Below are 19,639 nucleotides of genomic sequence, written 5' to 3'. Positions count from 1 at the left end.
TAAATATTATAAATAAATATATATAGGATAGTTTTTAAAATATATTATTAATCTTAGTGCCAAAATAGATTACAGGAGGGGAAAAAAAAATCTAAACTTTAAATGGATGATAGCTGCCAGGAATTAAAAAGCAAAACAGAAATAGAGCTCTTGAATAATGTGCTTTGCCAATGTAAATAACTTTGTAACTTTTAACAAACACTTTAAGGAACTAGACTGAAACAAGAAATTAACTAACACCTATCAATATAGTTTAAAGGTGCTTTTTTCCACAAAAGAAAATACTACATCCTTTCCATAAAGGTCCATGCGTGGTAAAGGCAACCACTGAAGACAACACTAGGGGTATCTAATGCTGAGGAAAATGTGTTAAAGTTCATGAGTTAATCTGTGCTTAACTACAGAGACATAACCAAACTATTTTTATACCAGAACACTAACATGAAATTTACTACTCTTCAAAATCATTATAGGTATTAAGTAATAAGTCTGGTATGCTTTCAAGTAAGGGAAAACAGAAGACTAGTCAAACCCTGTGCATATAAGGCTGGAAAAAAAAAAACCTCAACTGTATTCCTTCCCTACAACACCTTAATAGTCACAATCACACAATCACCATTAATAAATCAGAGCTCCTAGTTAGTAGTAGCAGTAGTAGTATCGTTTAGTATACTCTTCCATTTTTTTCCCAGATGCCTTGAGGTCTAATTTTTATAACTATGTCAATTCTTTTTCAGGAATAGTCAATAAACATTTATTAAACTTCTACTATGTACCAGCTGTGCCAATATGCTAATAAGTGCTAAAATACATAGAAAAAGGATAAAAAAAACCCCACCTTCAAGAAGCTCTTAATCTAATAGTTGAGACAACAAGCAAATAAATGGGTTCACACAAGCTAGTAAAAGAAAGGGACTAAGAATTGGCAAAATTTTCTTCTAGAAAATAGGATTTTAGTTGGTACTTACAGGAAACCAGTGAGTTTCTAAGTAGAAATGAGAAGGAGGTCCCTCGAATCATGGGAGATAGCCAGGGAAAATGCCTAGAGCCCAGAGTTAGAGAAATGCAGAAGAGCAAGAAAGTCAGTGTCGTAAGGAAGTAAGGTATAAGATGACTAGAAAGACAGGGTAAGTACACTGGTAAGCTGAATGGAGGTTGGACTGTGGTGAGGAAACTTGAGGCAGGGCGACACATCAGTAGGTTCCTGCAATAATCTAGGCATGAGAGGATGGGGGCTCGTAGCAGAGTAGTGGCAGGAGAGAAGGAGGAAGCCTTGAGATGTTGGTAAAATGAACAGATTGGATATGAGGGGTGAGAGATAGTGAGTAGAGGATGACTCTTAGGTTGTATGTCAGGATCTGGGAGGACCTTGACAAGAACAGGGAAGCAAAGAAGTGGGGAGTCCTGCCTGCTGAGGGACTAAAATAAGTCTTCTAGGATATGCTGAGTTTTAAATGGTTACTGGCTATCTAGTTCAAAATATCTATAAAGATGCAAGATTGGAGGTCAGAGAATTTAGGGAAGGATAGGTAGTTTGGGGAATCATTAGCAGATGATTAAATCCATGGGAGCTAATGAGATTACCAAGTAAAGTGGTATAGACATGAAAAGAAGGATGAGGACAACTCTGAGATACTGATGGTTCAACATTTCACTTCTCAGTGCAAAAAAAATTTAACATCTTAATCTTTGGGGTAAGTTTAATGACAGAACTCAAAGAAAACCAATCATTAATTGGTGTGGTGTCAACTTGGATGAATATTCAGGATCAATTAGGCATATTTATCAATATCTTACAGAAAGATATAGATTGTATGCTTGTCAAATTTGCAAGCAGATGACAAGGTCAGGATCAACAGGCTAGCCAACACATCAGAAAGAAGGACTGAAGCTAAAACAGTGACATTAAATAGGAAAAATATAAAGAATTCTATAACTGAGTTTTAAATACCTCAAGTACAAAAATGAGAATCACACAACTAGGCAACAACTCACAGAAAATAAATTTGGAGGCTAGACTAATAAGCTATTTCAATGCTGCAACATTTACCCAAAAACTACTATGGTTGTGGGCTATATTAAGAGGGTAGCAAAGGATCCAAAACACAGGATTTAATGGTTTCCAATGAATTCTACTCTAGTCAAACCACACCTGCAGTTCTCTTTCATTTCTGAATACAATTGGGAAAGGTGCTCTAGATAAAGACAGAAAAGAGGGCCAATCAGGAAAATGAAGACAAAGTCTTGGAAGAAAAAGAAAAGTAGTTAAAACAGTTGTCTTTTGAAAGCTATTTTTTGGGAAAAAAGAAAAAGATTAGATTGGTTCTGCCACAGAACTAAGAGTAAAGGGTGGAAGATGAAGAGAGGCAAACATCAACTTCATCTTGATGTAAGGAAAGTAATTTATTCAGTAGTTAGGTTTCAGTCATATCTGACTCCTCTGTGACCTCATTTGGGGTTTTCTTGGCAAAGATATTGGAATGGTTTGCTATTTCCTTCTCCAGTTCATTTAGTGACTTGCCTAGGGTTAAACAGTGACTGAGGCCAGATATAAACTCAGGAATAGAAGGTCTTCCTGACATCAGGCCAAGTATTCTATCCACTGTACCAACTAGCACAGCCCTTCCAACAATTAGAGCTATCCAAATGTGGAATGCATCATCAAAAAAGTAAGTTGTTTCCTCATTCCCTCTATTGAAGGTTTTTTTTATTTAGTTAGTTTTTTTTTTTGCTAGGCAATGGGGTTAAGTGGCTTGCCCAAGACCACACAGCTAGGTAATTATTAAGTGTCTGAGACCGGATTTGAACCCAGGTACTCCTGACTCCAGGGCCGGTACTTTATCCACTACGCCACCTAGCCGCCCCCTATTGAAGGTTTAAAAAAAAAAAAAAAGATATAACCAACTATTTGAAATGTTATAGAGGTATTCTTTCTTCAGGAATGGGGTGGGGTAGATGTCCTCAGAGATCTGAGGACCAGAATTCAAGTGGTCTGTTTTTACAGACCTGCCTTTTTTTCCTAAATTAGCTCATTTCAACTGGAAATATGAGATTTCTTCCTCCCCCCCCACAAGATTTCTTCCTTTTTTTTTTTGCTAATCCTATCACGCTTTAAAATCATTTTTTAAAAAATTGAAGTAAAAGTCTCACCTACTTTGTAATAATTACTGATAAGGTAGTATTTCAATTGTTAATCAAATGTCATTTTTATCCAAAAAGGAGTAAAAGGACAAATTAAAAACTTTATCTTCCTTATTATCTTCTATTTAGTTCTACTACAGAGAAGAGTAATTAACCTGGAGCCCACAAACTATTATTTCAGGAAAACTTGAATGGTAAGCCAATTACAACTTTATTTTCATTTTTACTAACTGCTGGTTTCCTTTATAATCCTAAATAGTATACACATTAAAAATATTCTGAGAACAGATCCATAGACTTCATCAGGCTGCACAAAAAATTAAGAACTTCTATAATATAGACAAGTTATAAGAATTTTGATAACAGAAATATAAAAAAAATTTAAAAGTTAGAGAAGACTTTAGTTAAACCTAACTATGTTTGAAGGAATGAAGAACACTAATTTAACTCAGATTTGTTGTGTCCCTTTGATTTTGTAATGTTTAATCAACTACCACTATTTTATAATTAAAACATCATCTACTTTGACTTACATATGAATAAAGTATAAACCAATTTTCAGGCAACATTCCTACCACAAGTCATTTCCCTGAGTTTTAAATGTATTCTCTATAATTATTAAATTACCACAAAACTCAAAAGAGCTTTTTAAAAGGACAAAGTTGCTAATGGCTTATACTTGTAGAGAACATATGACAATAGTACTTGATGTAACAGCACTAGGAGATTCAAAAGCACTGTTTTAAACTTCTTTCCACCAGAACCAGAAGGGAATCATTTTACTCTCTAAGCCTGTTTCCCCATTCATAAAATAGATCTAATATCTCTTCTATTCTGAAATTCTGTTCTATCTTAAGCACATCCTTATTTTTCATAGGGAGATGTAAATATTGGGCAGAGTAAAGCAATAGTAACCAGCTTAAACGACATCATCATAAAGTCACTTGCAGTCCCACCATGGATCATCTTTTTAAAATGTTTTTAACACCTTTTTTGTGACATGGACTCTTTTTTTGCAGTTTTCTCAGAATATTTTAAATGCATAAAATAAAATTCCAAAGGAAACCAATTATTTTTAGTTTAAATGTCATTAAAAAAACCCCAACCAAGTTCATGGACTCTTGTGCTTCTAAAACAGTTTCTACAGTCTTCTATATCAAGGTATCACTACATACAGCAGGGTCAATTTCTTGACATACCTCCCCCCCCCCAAAAAATAATTATCTTTCTAAAATTAATGGTTAAAAACATTAATGCTTGATGAAAGGGAACCATGTTCAGAGAAGCTCATTTTCCAAGTACCCTAAAGGTGCTTTTTAAAAAAATCTTAATTTGGGAGAATCCAACTCAAAATCACCATAACCACAACAATGGATACAATGGAGATTAATCTTGATGGTTTTGCAAAAAAAAAAAGATGAACTCCTTTTAACCCACAGATAAAACAGGGAATAAATTTGAGGAATAGCATTCTCAAAAAATTAAGAGATTAATGACTAAAGAATCTATCAGCCAAGATTCTCTCTCTCCAAGTAAGTTATGGTGTTCAGAACAATCCTTTCGATTTAAGTAGAAATGCCTCAATCCAGAACTTGTTTCATTTCGTCCATCTTATTCCAAGAGTCTTGGCACCGAAACAGCAAATCCACCGAGCTCTTCCATAGAAGCTTTTGAGTATTTGTTCTTTTTCCTTCTCAATTACCTAAAGGGAAAATGTTTATGTCAAATATATACCTTAAGTTAGAGAAGCTAGATGGTGCAGTGGCCAGAGCATTAGCCCTAAAGTCAGGAGAATCTGAGCTCAAATCTGGTCTCAGACACTTGACATACATACTAGGAGTATGAATTTAGGCAAGTCACTTAACCCTGACTGCCTTGCTATGTCCAGTAGTCTTAGTTCCTTATTTAACCACTAGACTTATATTGCTCAGGAGAAAGAAGGCTTATGGCACAGCACCCTCTCACTGTTCATGTCATGGTATCACTTTCCTGAAGTCATGATCTTCTTCGAGAAGGACAAACATCATCATAATCATCAATCACCTTAAGTAATTCAAGAGATTCATCACAGGAAAACAAAATCTACAATGGTCAGTTTGCAAAGTATTCTCTTGCTTTCTAGTGAATATAGAGGGTCAAACTAATTTTGTCAGCCACAACTGTTGTTGCAGAAGGCACAAATAAGAGGGGCTGCTCATAGTCCATCCTCCATCAAGATTTCGGTCCAACATTGTCCTAAGAAAAAACTAAGGATTTTCAAAATGGAGATGTTCAAAAGAAAAATGAGAAACAGAGGAAAAAAACAATAATGAAGGAAATAAAAATAGCAGAAGCACAGTAGTAAAAAGCTCTTCTTTGGAATATCTCCTAATCCCTTGAATGCTCTAAAAGGTACCATACCTCTCCCCAGCATGCCCATCATTATTGTCCTTATAGCTCAACTGCCTCAAAAACCATACAAAGACCACTAGCAGTCATCTTCCAGCCTCTGCTAATGGAGCAAACTCCCTTTACCAGACCATACTATACTAGGAGACTGAGTAGGAAAGTAAGATTTTTTACTCTCTCAACCTGCAAATGCAGGTAACTGAAATAGCAAGATCCTTCCTATAATCACAATCATAGTTAAGTAGAAATGGAGACAATGCTAATTATTATTATCAAAATATAAAGTTCTGGATCCACATGACAAGAGTCAAACCAGTGACTTTTGCTTGTGTTACAAAAACTATCTTCCTTTTCATCTCAGTAAACGGCAGTCAAAGTAGAATGGGCTAAAAGTAGAATAGTAGATAAGAGTCCTGGATCTGGAGTTAGATAGACTCATCTTCAACTTCCAGAGTCCAAATTTGGTCTTAGACTCCTACTAGCAGCTTAACCTTGACCAAGTCAATCCTATTTGCCTCAGTTCTTCAACCATAAAATGAGTTGAAGGAAATGGCAAACCCATTCCAATTATTTCTGCCAAAAAAACCCCAAATGGGGTTACGAATAGTTAAACACAACTGCACAAAAACATCAGCACCCATCCTTGGACTCTATTCTCTTTCAAGGGCACAAAGAATCTAAACCAGCTCTATCACTTTGGTCCATGTCCATATCAAGGGACATTTGATTCATAGTACAGACAGGTGGAACCTGTAGAAATGTTGAAAGGTGATGAGAAGTTAGAACCTGAGTGAAAAAAGAACAATCAATCTTGAGTTAGGAGGACAAAGTTGAAATTCTGGAACAGATGGGAAATTTTTTTTTTACATACAGGACCTCATTTCTCAAATATAAAGAAAACTGAGTCAAATTTATAAGAATACAAGCCATTCCCCATTTGATAAATGTTCAAAGGATATAAACAGGCAGTTTTCAAATGAATAAATCAAAGCTATCTAAAGTCTTATGTATATTAAAACAATTGTGAGGTACCAGGATTGGCTAATATTGACAAATGTTGGAGGGGATCTGGGAAAATTAGGGATTTTGATGCACTATTGGTGAAATTGTAAACTAGCCCAACAATTTTGGAGAGCAATTTGGAACTGTGCTCAAGAAATATAAAGTTGTGCATACCCTATGATCTAGCAGAGATTTAAAAAAAGGGAAAAGTGTTATCTATACAAAAATTGCCTACAGCAACTTTCTGTAATGGCAAAGAATTAGAAATTTAGGGGATACCCATTTATTGGAGAATAGGGAACAAATTGCGGCCTAATTGTAATGTAACACATTGTGCTTGTAAGAAATGCTTTCAGAAAAACCTGAAAAGGCTTATATGAGCTGATGCAAAGTTTAGTCAGGTCCAAAGCAATTATGAAGAACTTATGATGAAAAATGCTATCCAGCTCCAAAAAAACTGATAGTCTAAAGGCAGATCACTGTCTGCTCTTTTCCACTTTTTCCCTCACATGTGAGTTTTTTTTGGTCTCTGTGTTTTAATCCATATGATTAATATGGAACTACGTTTTGCATGATTGCACATGCATAATCTATATCAAATTGGGAGGATGGAAGGAGGGTTAGAATTTGGAACTCAATTTTTTAAAAAATAAACATTTAAAATCATTTTTACATGTGATTGGGGAAAAAAATCAAAATATTATTAAATTTTTAAAGTGAAACTTACTCTAACTCCTCTCAATTCTAGCAAAGGCAATTAATAGCTTTGTGTCCTTGAACAAGTAACTGTTTTCCTCAGTTAATAAGATTTGAATTAACTACCTCAGAGTTGAGAAAAGTTGTAAACCTCAGAAAAGCACAATAGAAAGAGTTTCTTTGAAAAGATAATATCCAATGTTCAATTAAGGGATTTATTTTTTTCCTTTCTGGACAGGGAACTCTTTTTAATGATTGTTCATAGTATGCTACTTTTGACAGTTTTATTATTTTTGTACCAAAGACCCATTACAAATTCCTGCTGTCATTTAACAAACATTTTAATACATAGTATTTTTTTTAGGTTTTTGCAAGGCAATGGGGTTAAGTAGCTTGCCCAAGGCCACCCAGCTAGGTATAAGTGTCTGAAGCTGAATTTGAACTCAAGTACTCCTGACTCCAGGAAGGGTGCTCTATCCACCCCTAATACATAGTATTTTGAAACAGACTCCTGCATCAGCTTCTCTTTATTGCAACTCAGTTAAGGAGCATATGTTGACAACTACTCCAAATTTTTACAATCCATTTTTCCTTCTAAAAGTGTAAATTTTTTTCAAAGAAAACATTCAGAAAGATTTTTGCAAATACCTTGGGAAAGTCTCAAGTTCAAAGCGTAATTGCTGTTATTATTATTATTATTATTATTACTAATAACAAAGCATACATTTATTAAGTACCAATGTTTCCAGGTACAGTACTGGTCACTGGATATACGAATCATTAAAAACCCCTAAAACAGTCTATTGCCAGAATGGTGGAATAGCTTGCACAAAGTCTCTGAGCCTGGAGATGGAATGTCTTGTGAATAAAAGCAAGTAGGCCAATTTTCTTCAGGGGAAGCAGGGCCCAACCAAAACTTCTCAAGGGCCACATATAGAATTTAATATCCATCATATTGAATACAAAGTACCTACAGCACCACTGACCACAAAAACAAATGCATCGGATCTCTAGAATGGGCCAGGGGCCCCTGCAGGTTGGCCACACCTCTTTTAAAGCATAAGGGATAATAGCCAAATATGTGTTTTAGGAATATTTTAACTGCTGTGCACAAGTTAGATATAAGAGAAGACTGGAGTCACCCTAATTCAGATGAGATGATGATGGCCTCAAATAGGGCAGAGGATAAACGTGGAAGCAAAATCAACTGTACTTGGTAAATGATTGGATATGGGAAGGGTGGAATCAAAGACAATCCAAAGTTTTTATCTATGGGACCTGTAGATGGAGATATCCATTCAGCAGGCAGTTGGAGATGCAAGAATGGAACTTGAGAGATTTAGGAAAACCATTATTTTACCAGATATGAGTGCTCAGGAGGAATGTAGTTTTATATTGATGATACTGTCTCTTCAGACCTACCAAAACTGTCTTCAAAATGATCAAAAGTAAATTTAAAAATTTATAAAAGTTTACTGAGATTTTAGGAAAAAACCAAAAACACCACAGTAAAGACCGCTAAAATGTAGATTGATAACGTGGTCAGAAAAATGACAAAAGATAATATTCACCTCACAAACAATAGTCTTTTATGAACAGATGGCAAACTGTTTAAAAGGGATTAAAAGCTTTCAAATTAGTCATTGCTCAGTTAGGTGGCACAGCGGATATATAGCACTGACCCTGGAGACAGGAGTACCTGAGTTCAAGTCCAGCCTCAGACAATTAATAATTACCCAGCTGTGTGGCCTTGGGCAAGCCACTTAACCCCATTGACTTTTTTTTTTAAATTAGTCATCAAGTGATCAGTAGAGTTCCTCCACTACAAAAGAATTCAATTCAGGACAATTTACTGAACAACTTCAAAATTAAATGGGAATTTTCTTGAGTCAAGAACCTTAACCTTTATTCCTCCTTCCCCAACCATTAGCACAGTTCTGTGGACTACTCACAGATATGTAGAATACTTAAGTATTTAGCAAAAGCCAATAATTTTTTGTTCAAATGACTTAATAGTTATTAAGCCATAAAAGACTAGAAATAGCAAAATGCTTTTTAAATAAAATCCTTTTTTTAAAGGACTATAGGCTCATATAAAATGTTCTTGAAAAAAGGCAATTGAGAATCAACAACAAAAAACATACATAGTACAAGGCACAAAAACTTTTAATTTAAAAGGTGGGGAAGCAGCATATACAGGAATATACTATACATCAACACTGACATTTCAAAATACATATATAACCCATGCATAAATATAGCTGCAAGTCCATACACAAATGCAGATAAGAAAAGAGAATTTAATAAATACAGAGAGGTCCAAATCAGAGAACTATGAAAAAATGAGGGAAATATTAGTTAAAAATTGAAATGGATGGGGGAGAGGGTGCTGTGCACAAACTAGAACTTGGAGAATATGGGAACAGAGCTCAAAATAATTTTTATTCTGACATTTAAATGACTTTTTAATCATCAGCCAAAGTATTGAAAAGGAACCTACAAATTTACAGCTCTTAAAGTTTAAAGAGCTGGAACTGAACCATGCCTGAGCAGTATTTATAACATTTTTAAATCAAAAGATTATAGAGAGGTTTTTCCTATACTAAGGTGAATGGACAAGCTACCTCAGCAAGTATACAACCTATATTGTAATGCCTACTTTCAATTAGGAATTATCCTAGTGCTATTGAATTAGGGGATAGAGAAACAGTACAATTTCCAAGACAAATAGGACTTCCAATACAGATTCAAATTCAATTCCATAAATTAGCAGCTAGCTACCACATCTATTGAAGGAGACTACTCAGGTTTCATGGAAATCTTTCAAAACTGTCACCTTGGGTGACAGCTCACAGTACAGTCTCTTAAACTGCCAATCTCAGGAATACAAAGAGCCCTTCCACATCTCTAAGAAAACAGAGATTTGTGCAATAGATATTCAAACAGTTTTTGTTTAAATGTAAATTTCATATTCGACATTAATCCAAAGCTTTCTAAGGGTGAACGGACAAGTATTCCTTTATTTGCCTCTCTAATGAGCAGCTTTAGAATGTATCTTTCATTCCCTGCAAAGAGGACTGTATTTGGTGAATAGTCAGTGAAAAGAGAAATCCAACCAAACCTTAAAACTATATATATATATGCTAAGATTATGCTCCTGGATGTAAATTTTATTAACAATATCATTCAACAATGTCGTAGAAAGTGCAAATTGTAGAGCCATCTTAAAAAAACATTAAGCGCAATCGCGAACATATTTTCAACAAGAATCACACATTAAGTTTACTTCCCTCAGCTAGTCAAAAATTATTGTTCATCGTTCGTCAAAGTCGATCACAATTTGCACAAGTGGGGTAAAGAGTTGTTTGATGAAAAAATAAAAATTCTGAATGATCCTCACAGTAGCTCGATATTTTACATCTTAAAGTATAATGTCAAAGAAATAAATTCAACAAACTTTTCATAGCACTTCTCTACATTATGGTTACTTTAAAGACATTTAACATGATTCCCCAATTTTTTTTTATTTCTTTCAATGGCAAGAAATGACCACCAAAATTTTGATACTTTCACCACGACCCTTCTTTTAACTATGACAAAGATCAACCTAATAGAGATCGAAATGTTCAGGACTAAGATTCCAAAAGCCTAGAAAAATTCGTAGTTAAAAGTTGTTCACAGAGTACACTTTAATTTCGTTTGGGTGGGTTGTACCTTTTGACAACTGACTTTTCTATCCAATTTTCATAAACCCCACGACCTTCGTTTCCTATCGAGCGGGAGACCCTGCCTCTAGAATTTCATCTTCGGGGATTTCTCGCAATCTCTCCTCCCTCCAACAAGATGAATCCCCTTAAATCATCCTTCCGCCCACACCCCCGCCCCCCAGCGTCCTCCCCTCTCCGCACCCCCAGTCTTCCAGGGTTCGCCAGGCCAAGCCAAGCCCCGCCGTTCCCTGGCCGGCAGGACTGACTGCCCCCGGCCCGCACCCCTTCCCCTCTGCCTGGCCGGGGCCGGGGCCGGGGCCGGCCACTCTCCGAGCTTCCCGAGGCCCAGCCGAGCGGCGCCATTTTAGGCGGCGGCGGCGGCCAATCCCAGCGCCGGAGCCAGGGGGCGCCGAGTCGTCCCGGGAAGCCGGGACCGAGGCCCGGCCTCAAAGGAAAGGCTTGCCCGGGGCGGGCCCCCTTCCTTCAGGGCCGGAGAACCAGGGTCGGGCCGATCGGGCCCATCCGCCATGTTGCCTCGGCCCCGGCCAAGAGGAGGCGGACTGGGGAGGGGAGGCTCCCCGCCTTCCCGAGCCCTCCCCACGGGGGGCGTCCCCGCGGGCCGGGCGGAGAGGGCCGCTCCGAGCGGGAGGACCAGGCGCCGGAGGGCCCTCCCCCAGCCCCGGATCCCCGCGCGGAGCCCCGGGGCCCCGCTGACTCAGCCCGGCCTACCGAGCCGCCTCACCTTCTCACAGAGACTCTTCACTTGGGACTCGGAGAGCTGCTTGCACTCGTTGAGCTGCTCGATCCACTGGTCCAGCTCCTTGGTGAACACCTTCTCGTCCATGATGCCGCCGCCGCCGCCGCCGCCTCGGGGCCCTCCCGGCGCCTGCCCGCCGCTCCAGCCGCAAGCACGCACGCACACGACTGCCACCGCCTCCCGCGGGGCCTGTGGGTGGCGGCCGGGCCGGCTTTTCGGGACCGGCTGTGTGACCGCGGACTCTCGGCGGGGCCTGGGCGCCGGCGGCAGCGACTCCTCCTCTCCCTCTATCTCCGGAGCTCGGCTTCTCTGTAATGGCGGCCACCCGGCGTCCTGACGTCAGCTCCCCGACGTGGGGAGGCGGAGGAGAAAGGAACTGGCAGGAATGTGGACGAGGGTTGGCGCAGCCGCAGTTTGAGCGCGGAGGGAGCCGGGGCCAGGGTGTGGGCGCGTGGAGGCCGGTCCGGAGGAAGAGGCACCTTCGCTTCGGGGCGGGGTCTGCGAGGGGCGGGAGGGCCGCACTGCGCAGGCGCCGCGGCCGCCGGCGCTCCAGGGAAGGTAGAGCCTGGTGTTCCTAGATGGGAGGAGGGCGCAGGCGCCGTAAATGGCGCCTTCCCTGGAGCGGGGAGCCGGCAGCGAATGGCACCGGCCGTGCGCCCTGGCTCGGGGAACTGGCAGCCAGCTTTGTAACTGCGGGGCTTAGATGTGCCCCGGGAAAGGTTGCGTAGATGGGCTCGACCCCGTCCTCCCCAGGCCCACGCGGCAGCCTTCCGCCTTTGAGTTTTGCGGCCAGTGGAGGAGGGGTAGGCCGTCTTCTTGGGGAGTCCTCCCCTAGAAAAGAGGAAACCTGTAATTAGGTCACTCGTGGGCGGGAAAGACCGGTTGCGCCTCCTGGGAATGCGAGGCCGGCGTGCACAGGAATGCTGCCCTTTCCTTGCACCTGCCGCGCCGATGGCGACCTCACCGTTGCTTCCGCGAGCACAGAGAAAGGAAAGAACGAACTTTGGCGAGGTCGCGCAGATCCGCGCTCCCCTCCCTAGGGCCGGTCCGCAAGGTGCCCGGGCTGGGAGAGACTCAGCCCCCGCTTCCCCCAGAGGACGAAGTAGGCCCACGCCACCAGGAAGAGTGACAGAGCTCGTTAGAGCCCAAGCCTCCTGACTTAACTGCCGTGACTAATTTGCTTGAGTCATTCCTCCCAACCTCCGGACCATTCATCTTCAAAAACATGAATGATTACCCATGAGTAGGTTATAAACTGCAGAGCGTACAAGGAAGCATTGTTGTCTTTGTGAAAAGGAACAAACTGGACTTCTATTGCCAATGGAGACATTACACTGACCCTGTGAAAGGTGATAAATAGAACTTGCCACAAAAAAAAAATTGGTACGAGCCTAAAATAATTTGGGTTCCTGGAAATATAATTCTAGTTAATGATAATAAGCATTATAAAGTCGCTCTCTGAGTAGAAAGCAAAATCCGAGGAATTACAACATGGATGTCCAACCTTTTAGCTCTTTTGGGCTGCATCATCCAACAAAAACTTGTCAATAGCCCCAAATTTAACATTTTTGTTAATAAAGTATAATAAAAATAATAAAAATAACAATACACTTTTTAAACAAAAAAAGACCATTTTAATATAAACCTTGAGTCTTTTTTCCATACCAGTGCTTCTAAATCTAATAAAGTATAATAAAAATAATAAAAATAACATAATACACTTTTTAAACAAAAAAAGACCATTTTGATATAAACCTTGAGTCTTTTTTCCATACCAGTGCTTCTAAATCTGGTTTCATAGAACTAGTGATGGGAAGAATATTTTCAAGATGCTTCTCTGAAATTTTTGTTATATTTTTACTTTTTGTACGCTTCATATAGAAAAAAATTGCTCGCAAATATATTTACTCCTCAAAAGAGATGTTTTGAATAGGTCATGTTCATGAAATTCCAGATATTTTTCTTTAAGCACTTACAATGTATAAAAGTCCAATAAAGACACTTGATTAAATTGTAACTGATTGCAATTCTAGTCATTTTATTTGCTAGCATGCAGGCATCAGTGCTGATGTCAACTGAAAGGAGTACACATATACTGAAATACAGTTGGTGTTTCCTAAAATCTTGAAATCTTTTCAAAATACTTTGACAAAATAGCAATTAAGGCTGCATATGATAAAGTTATCAGTTTCAATGAGTCATGTGACATTTTAAAATAAAGATCCCAATTCCTATATGCATATATTTTGTAAAAAAAAAATACTCTGATGGTGTTTGTAAGACCCTTCGATGTTAATTACATGGAAAAACTAGAGCAGTGTTAATTATGGATTAAATTGGTCTAAGATGTTACAATTTGGTGCCTCCCCTTTCTTTTTCCGCCAGAATGAAGGGCACATGAATGAACTTTAAGGTCTACATGACCAGCTTTGAAGACCCCCCACATCATCCCTTCTTCCCAAATTGCTACTGTATCTAAGGTTGCCCTGTATCTACTCTGAATATATTTTATATGTATATACCAATATATGTTCACATAGCTCCCACCATTATAATAGGCACTCCTCAAAGATAACAAACATTTTGCTTTCATGGTATACCCAATGTTCAGCATGGTGTCTAAACCTAGTAGGCTTATTAATGAATTATCAATCTTGTCCAATGATGTCATTTTATATATGAGGAAGCTGAAATAAATTAGGTAATTCTCCCAAGGTCACATAGGTGATGAGTACCAGAGGCCACTTTTAAACTAGGACTTTTCTGATTCTCAATTCAGTACACTATGTTTTTGGAGTCTATAGTTTATAAAAGACTTTCACAGACCTTATTTCATTTAATTTTCCTAACAACCCGGTAAAAAGAAGCAGGGCAATGCTTATCTTCATTTTACAGATGAGAAAACTGAGTCCCAAACAGGGATTTAAGGGCTTGAACACTATCACAAAACTAGTGACTAAACTAAGATTTAAAAAAATCTGGTCTTGGGCAGCTAGGTGGTGCAGTGGATAGATTGTCAGCCCTGGAGTCAGGAGGATCTGAGTTCAAATGTGACCTCAGACAATTAATGACCTAGCTGTGTGACCTTGGGCAAGTCACTTAACCCCATTGCCTTGCCCCACCCCCTGCAAAAAAAAATCAGGTCTCCTTGCATAAAGTATAGTATTCTCCCTGCAAGGGAGTCAGATTCTAGGCAGCAAATCAGGGTTATAATGAGTCTCACTAGAGAAATTAGATTCACATGAGCATTGAGATCCTCCACTAGGTCAGAGGAAAGAGTTAGGTAACAGCAGCTACTCTTTTGCTCTGATAGAGGCCTTCTTCACCTGCTGGCTATTCTCCCAGCAGGCCTTGTCCCACCCTGGTCTAAAGGGAGAATTGTCTTTTATAACCTGCCTAACAAGGCTAACCAGCTCAGGCTCCCTAGGTCTGAAACAAGAGCTGTGGCTTCCGCCAAACACTTGATTCTGTGTTGTGGTATACTTATACCTGAAACAAGATTTCCTCACCAATCTCAAAAGACCAGCAGTCTATTTGCCTACCAAGGAGATGATTTATTTTGCTCCAGTTCTAATCCTACTTCATCATAGAAAGTATTAAAATGAAAAAGAGTTAAGAGATCCAGATTGTAGTCCTTGTCAGGTCATTAATTCACTGTATGATCTGGAATAATTCACTTCACTTCTCCGATGTGTCTTTTCTTTAGGCATCTGGAAAATGAGGGAATTCAAATAAAATAATCACCAAGGTCCTTTCCTGTCTGACAATATGATTCTAAGTCAAAATATCCTGTAAATTATAATATACCATATTTTCCAATTTTGCTGTTACTATCGCTGTTGTTCACATAATATACATAGACAAAAAATACCCAAGGATCAAAAGGCATAGAGATATTGTGATTTACCCTTAGCAGAAGCAGTGACCACACCAATGATTTTATGGGTTAATTGAAGTACTGAGGATTATTATAGAGAAGAAAGTAGTCTATCTGGTGTATTGCTCAACTTAAAGAGCCAGAAGGATCATGAGAAAAATATCAGCCTAGTTTGAGGTCACCTAGTTTCTAAATATAAACAACAAAGGCAATCCATGTCTTACTCTTTGATATTAATAACAATGATGCTGATACCTGGTATTTATACAAGGTGTTAAGACTTACAAAGTACCTTTTTTTACATGTGCTTTCTCAGTTGAGACTCATAACTCTATGATAGGGTAAAGCAGTGAGTTCAGGGTATTAACTATCCCCATTTTTTTTTTTAGGTTTTTGCAAGGTAAATGGAGTTAAATGGCTTGCCCAAGGCCACACAGCTAGGTAATTATTAAGTGTCTGAGACCGGATTTGAACCCAGGTACTCCTGACTCCAGGGCCGGTGCTTTATCCACTACACACCACCTAGCCGACCCCAACTATCCCTATTTTCAAGGGAAATTGAGGCTAAAAGCGTTTGTATCTTGCCCAAGAGCATGCAGTTAGGAAGTATCTGAAACAGAATTTCTATTCTGACTCTATGTTTGGCACTACCAAATGCTGTTTCTTAATGAGGAATATTTGTAAGTATATTGAGGCTCTCCCCAGCCCCCACTCAAGAGAAGCATATGCAGTTATTCTCTCCTTGTTTCTGGCGTCTGACTTTGAGCCTGCATTGAGAAACCCTTAAGTAGATGCTAAAGCAGAAGAGGAATTGATACAAGTTGTCCCATCTACTTGAAGAAGTAATGGTCTCCATCTGGTGGTTATCTTAGATACAGCCCTTCAGGTGACATTGATGTGGGGGGAAATTGGTGGTACTATCATAAACATGAGAGCTCTTGAAAGTGAAAAACTCACAGAGTAGCCCTAGAGGTGGAAAAGCTCAGAATTTTTATTTCACAGGTCTGAAAAGTGCACAGATTAAAACATTTTCCTGGAGAGACAGTAGACTGCTTGAGGACAGACTGAATAACAAAGGTTTAGGTGAGAGTGTCTGAGGGAAAAGAGCTGACTGGGTTTGGAGTCAGCCAGGAGAGGAGTTTAGGTCAGACTTTTTAGCCTTCCTGTGCAGGGAAGAGTCAGGAAAAAGTCAGGAAAAAGAGGGTAAAGGGGAATCCCACCCCCTCTAAGTGATTGAGATACCCATTCCGAAAAGCTGGAAGCAAGATAAAGGGATGAGCTGAGATTGCTTTTATCTTGGAGAATTTATATTAACAATAAGGTTACATTGACCAATAGGAGGGAATTAACATCTGATTAGGGTCCAAGCAGCCAAGGGAGCCCTCAGAAAACATCAGACAGGCACACATAACATTTTCTTAATATTAAAAAGTATTTCTCTTTCTGTAACATAATTGTGATTTCAGAAAGGGGCAGAAATCAGAAGAGAGTCTTTTTATACCAAATTGGGCATAAACTCAACTCCCCCAACTAGTACTAACTGCCTTTGTTTCTTTGTCTCCCAGTTTATAAATTAAACTGATTGATGGTGGGAAATGCCCTCAGGGAAAGTGGGGCTTTAAAAATGCTTCATCTAGAGAAGTGTGGAATGAGCTACAGGATCTGTTGCTGAGCAAAGGGAGGAGAACCAAGAGAACAATGTACATGTTAACAGCATTATGAGATGTTCAGACTTGATGGAAACAGCTCTTCTCAGCAATTCATAGAGCTAGGACAAATTACTTCAGTTTGGGAATAAATGAACTATTTTGCTCTAAATTCAAATTGTACATTGGATACTTTTTTCACTTTCCCCTTTGGGGGAAAACCCTAGACTAGAACCAAAATAGAATTATCCCTGAAAGAGCAAAGGAGGAGGGATGGAGTTTGATGAGGCAGTGAATGTGAGAATGGGAGCTTACATATAATAAGGGGTCAGGTTTATTTTAACATGGAACTCACTAGAGGATTGAATATAGGCATGGGAGTCAGGGGCAGGTACTATAACCCAAACCCATTTGACCTTGACTCAGGTGCTTCTATCCCTTTACATAAATGACGTTGGTTCAATCCAAGAATTGAATAATAAACAATAATAAAGGAATTTTTTCCTAAAATACTTTGAGCTTCATTCTAAAAACACAAATGAAGGTGTTATCCATTTTCCTTTGAGCAAATTACCTCATTCCTGCCACTCCCCTGACAAATGGAGGCAAGAAATTTAATTATACCAGCTTAAAACACCCTACTAATGAAATTATATGTGATTAACTGCATAAGAAATGAAATCTAGGAAGTTATCACTGGGTATTAAATGTTAAAGGAACAAATAGTATAGGTCTAAACTATTTCTCTTGCATAAAAAGAAATCCAAAGTACTCTCTTACTCTATGGAAAGTGAATAACAAATAGAGCTGCAGATTCACATTCCACTTACTCTGGATTAATCTAAATGAACTTTCTAATTATAGAGCTGCAAAATATTTAGGACAAAAATTAAAAAGCAAACTAAAAGGATGATTCTTTCCCTCAATTTCTTGGCAATTGTGTGAATGAGGCAAAAGGGCTCCAGGAGAGAATCTTCACCCAGATGGTAAATTCAGTAGACCATGTATTGCTTGTAATATATGTATACTTATAATTAAAATTCATCTTGACAGGGGCAAATAAATTTGAGCTTCTAGTTTACCAAATGCTTTTCTACAAATTGTTATAATTGGCATTAAAACTCAGAGAAAGAAGGGTATCTGATTAGGCTTTCCTAAATATCTTCTGGGTCTAATGTTAGTTCACTTCCTGACTTTTGTTGTTGTTGTTTTTTTTGCTAGGCAACAGAGTTAAGTGGCTTGCCCAAGGCCACATACCTAGGTAATTATAAAGTGTCTGAGGCTGGATTTGAACTCAGATATTCCTGACTCCAGGGCAGGTGTTCTATCCACTGTGACACCTAGCCACCCCTCACTCCCCCCTGACTTTTAAATGGTCTCTTTCATACACCGACTAAAGACATTTCCCGGTAACTATAAAGTTCCATTTGGGACTGAATAAAACAGACCTTTTTTATATACTATTGTAGACTTTAGGATAAATCATTAGGTTTTCTAAAATACTGTCCTGAGAAAATGACAATTGTTTTAAAATATACAATATATGGGAAACTAATGTTCTGATGGTGGAGTTGGGAACTGATCTTGAGAACAATTTGGAACTATACCCAAAGGGCTATAAATTGTAAAACCCTTTGACTCAGCAATTTCTTATTTAGGTCTATATTCCCAAGATATCAAAGGATAAGAAAGTACCTATATACAAAGGTATTCATAGCAACTCTTTCTGTGGTGGTAAATAATTAGAAATTGAGGAAATGCTCATCAATTGAGGAATGACTAAACAATGTGTGGTATATGAATGTGATGAACTACTATTGTTCTATAAGAAATCAAAAGTTGTCGAATTTCAGAAAAACCTGCAAAGACGCATGAACTGAAGTTGAGTGAAGTAAGAACCAAGGAAACATTGTCAGTAACAGGAACATTCAGACTTCGCTCTTCTTGGCAATATAGTGATAAAAGACCATTCCAAAAAACTTGTGATGGAAAATGCCACCCATATTCAGAGAAAGAACCATGGAGTCTGAAAGAAGAACAAAACATCATATCTTCAGGGCAACAAAAATGTGCATACCCTTTGACCCAGCAATACCACTACTGGGTCTATACCCTGAAGAGATGAGGAAAAAGGGTAAAAGCATTACTTGTACAAAAATATTTATAGCAGCCCTGTATGTGGTGGCAAAGAATTGGAAATCCAGTAAATGTCCTTCAATTGGGGAATGGTTTAGCAAACTGTGGTATATGTATGTCATGGAACACTATTGTTCTATTAGAAACCAGGAGGGATGGGATTTCAGGGAAACTTGGAGGGATTTGCATGAACTGATGCTGAGTGAGATGAGCAGAACCAGAAAAACACTGCACACCCTAACAGCAACATGGGAGTGATGTTCAAACTTGAAGGACTTGGTCATTCCAT

At 38.9% G+C, this 19,639-nt stretch overlaps 1 protein-coding gene across 1 annotated transcript in view; it reads right to left on the bottom strand.

Annotated features, from left to right (window-relative positions):
- Positions 1-11,986, bottom strand: part of PPP2CA (protein phosphatase 2 catalytic subunit alpha) — a 32,994-nt gene extending 21,008 nt beyond the window's left edge. Inside the window, exon 1 of the mRNA XM_074213560.1 lies at positions 11,677-11,986. Within this exon, the coding sequence (XP_074069661.1) occupies positions 11,677-11,778 (102 nt within the window). The 5' untranslated portion in view covers positions 11,779-11,986. The remainder of the gene's footprint in view (positions 1-11,676) is intronic.
- Positions 11,987-19,639: the final 7,653 nt, after the last annotated feature.

The sequence above is a fragment of the Macrotis lagotis genome, chromosome 1 (assembly GCF_037893015.1).
Source record: "Macrotis lagotis isolate mMagLag1 chromosome 1, bilby.v1.9.chrom.fasta, whole genome shotgun sequence".
Classification (NCBI taxonomy): domain Eukaryota; kingdom Metazoa; phylum Chordata; class Mammalia; order Peramelemorphia; family Peramelidae; genus Macrotis; species Macrotis lagotis.
This window is presented reverse-complemented; position numbering and strand designations above follow the sequence as displayed.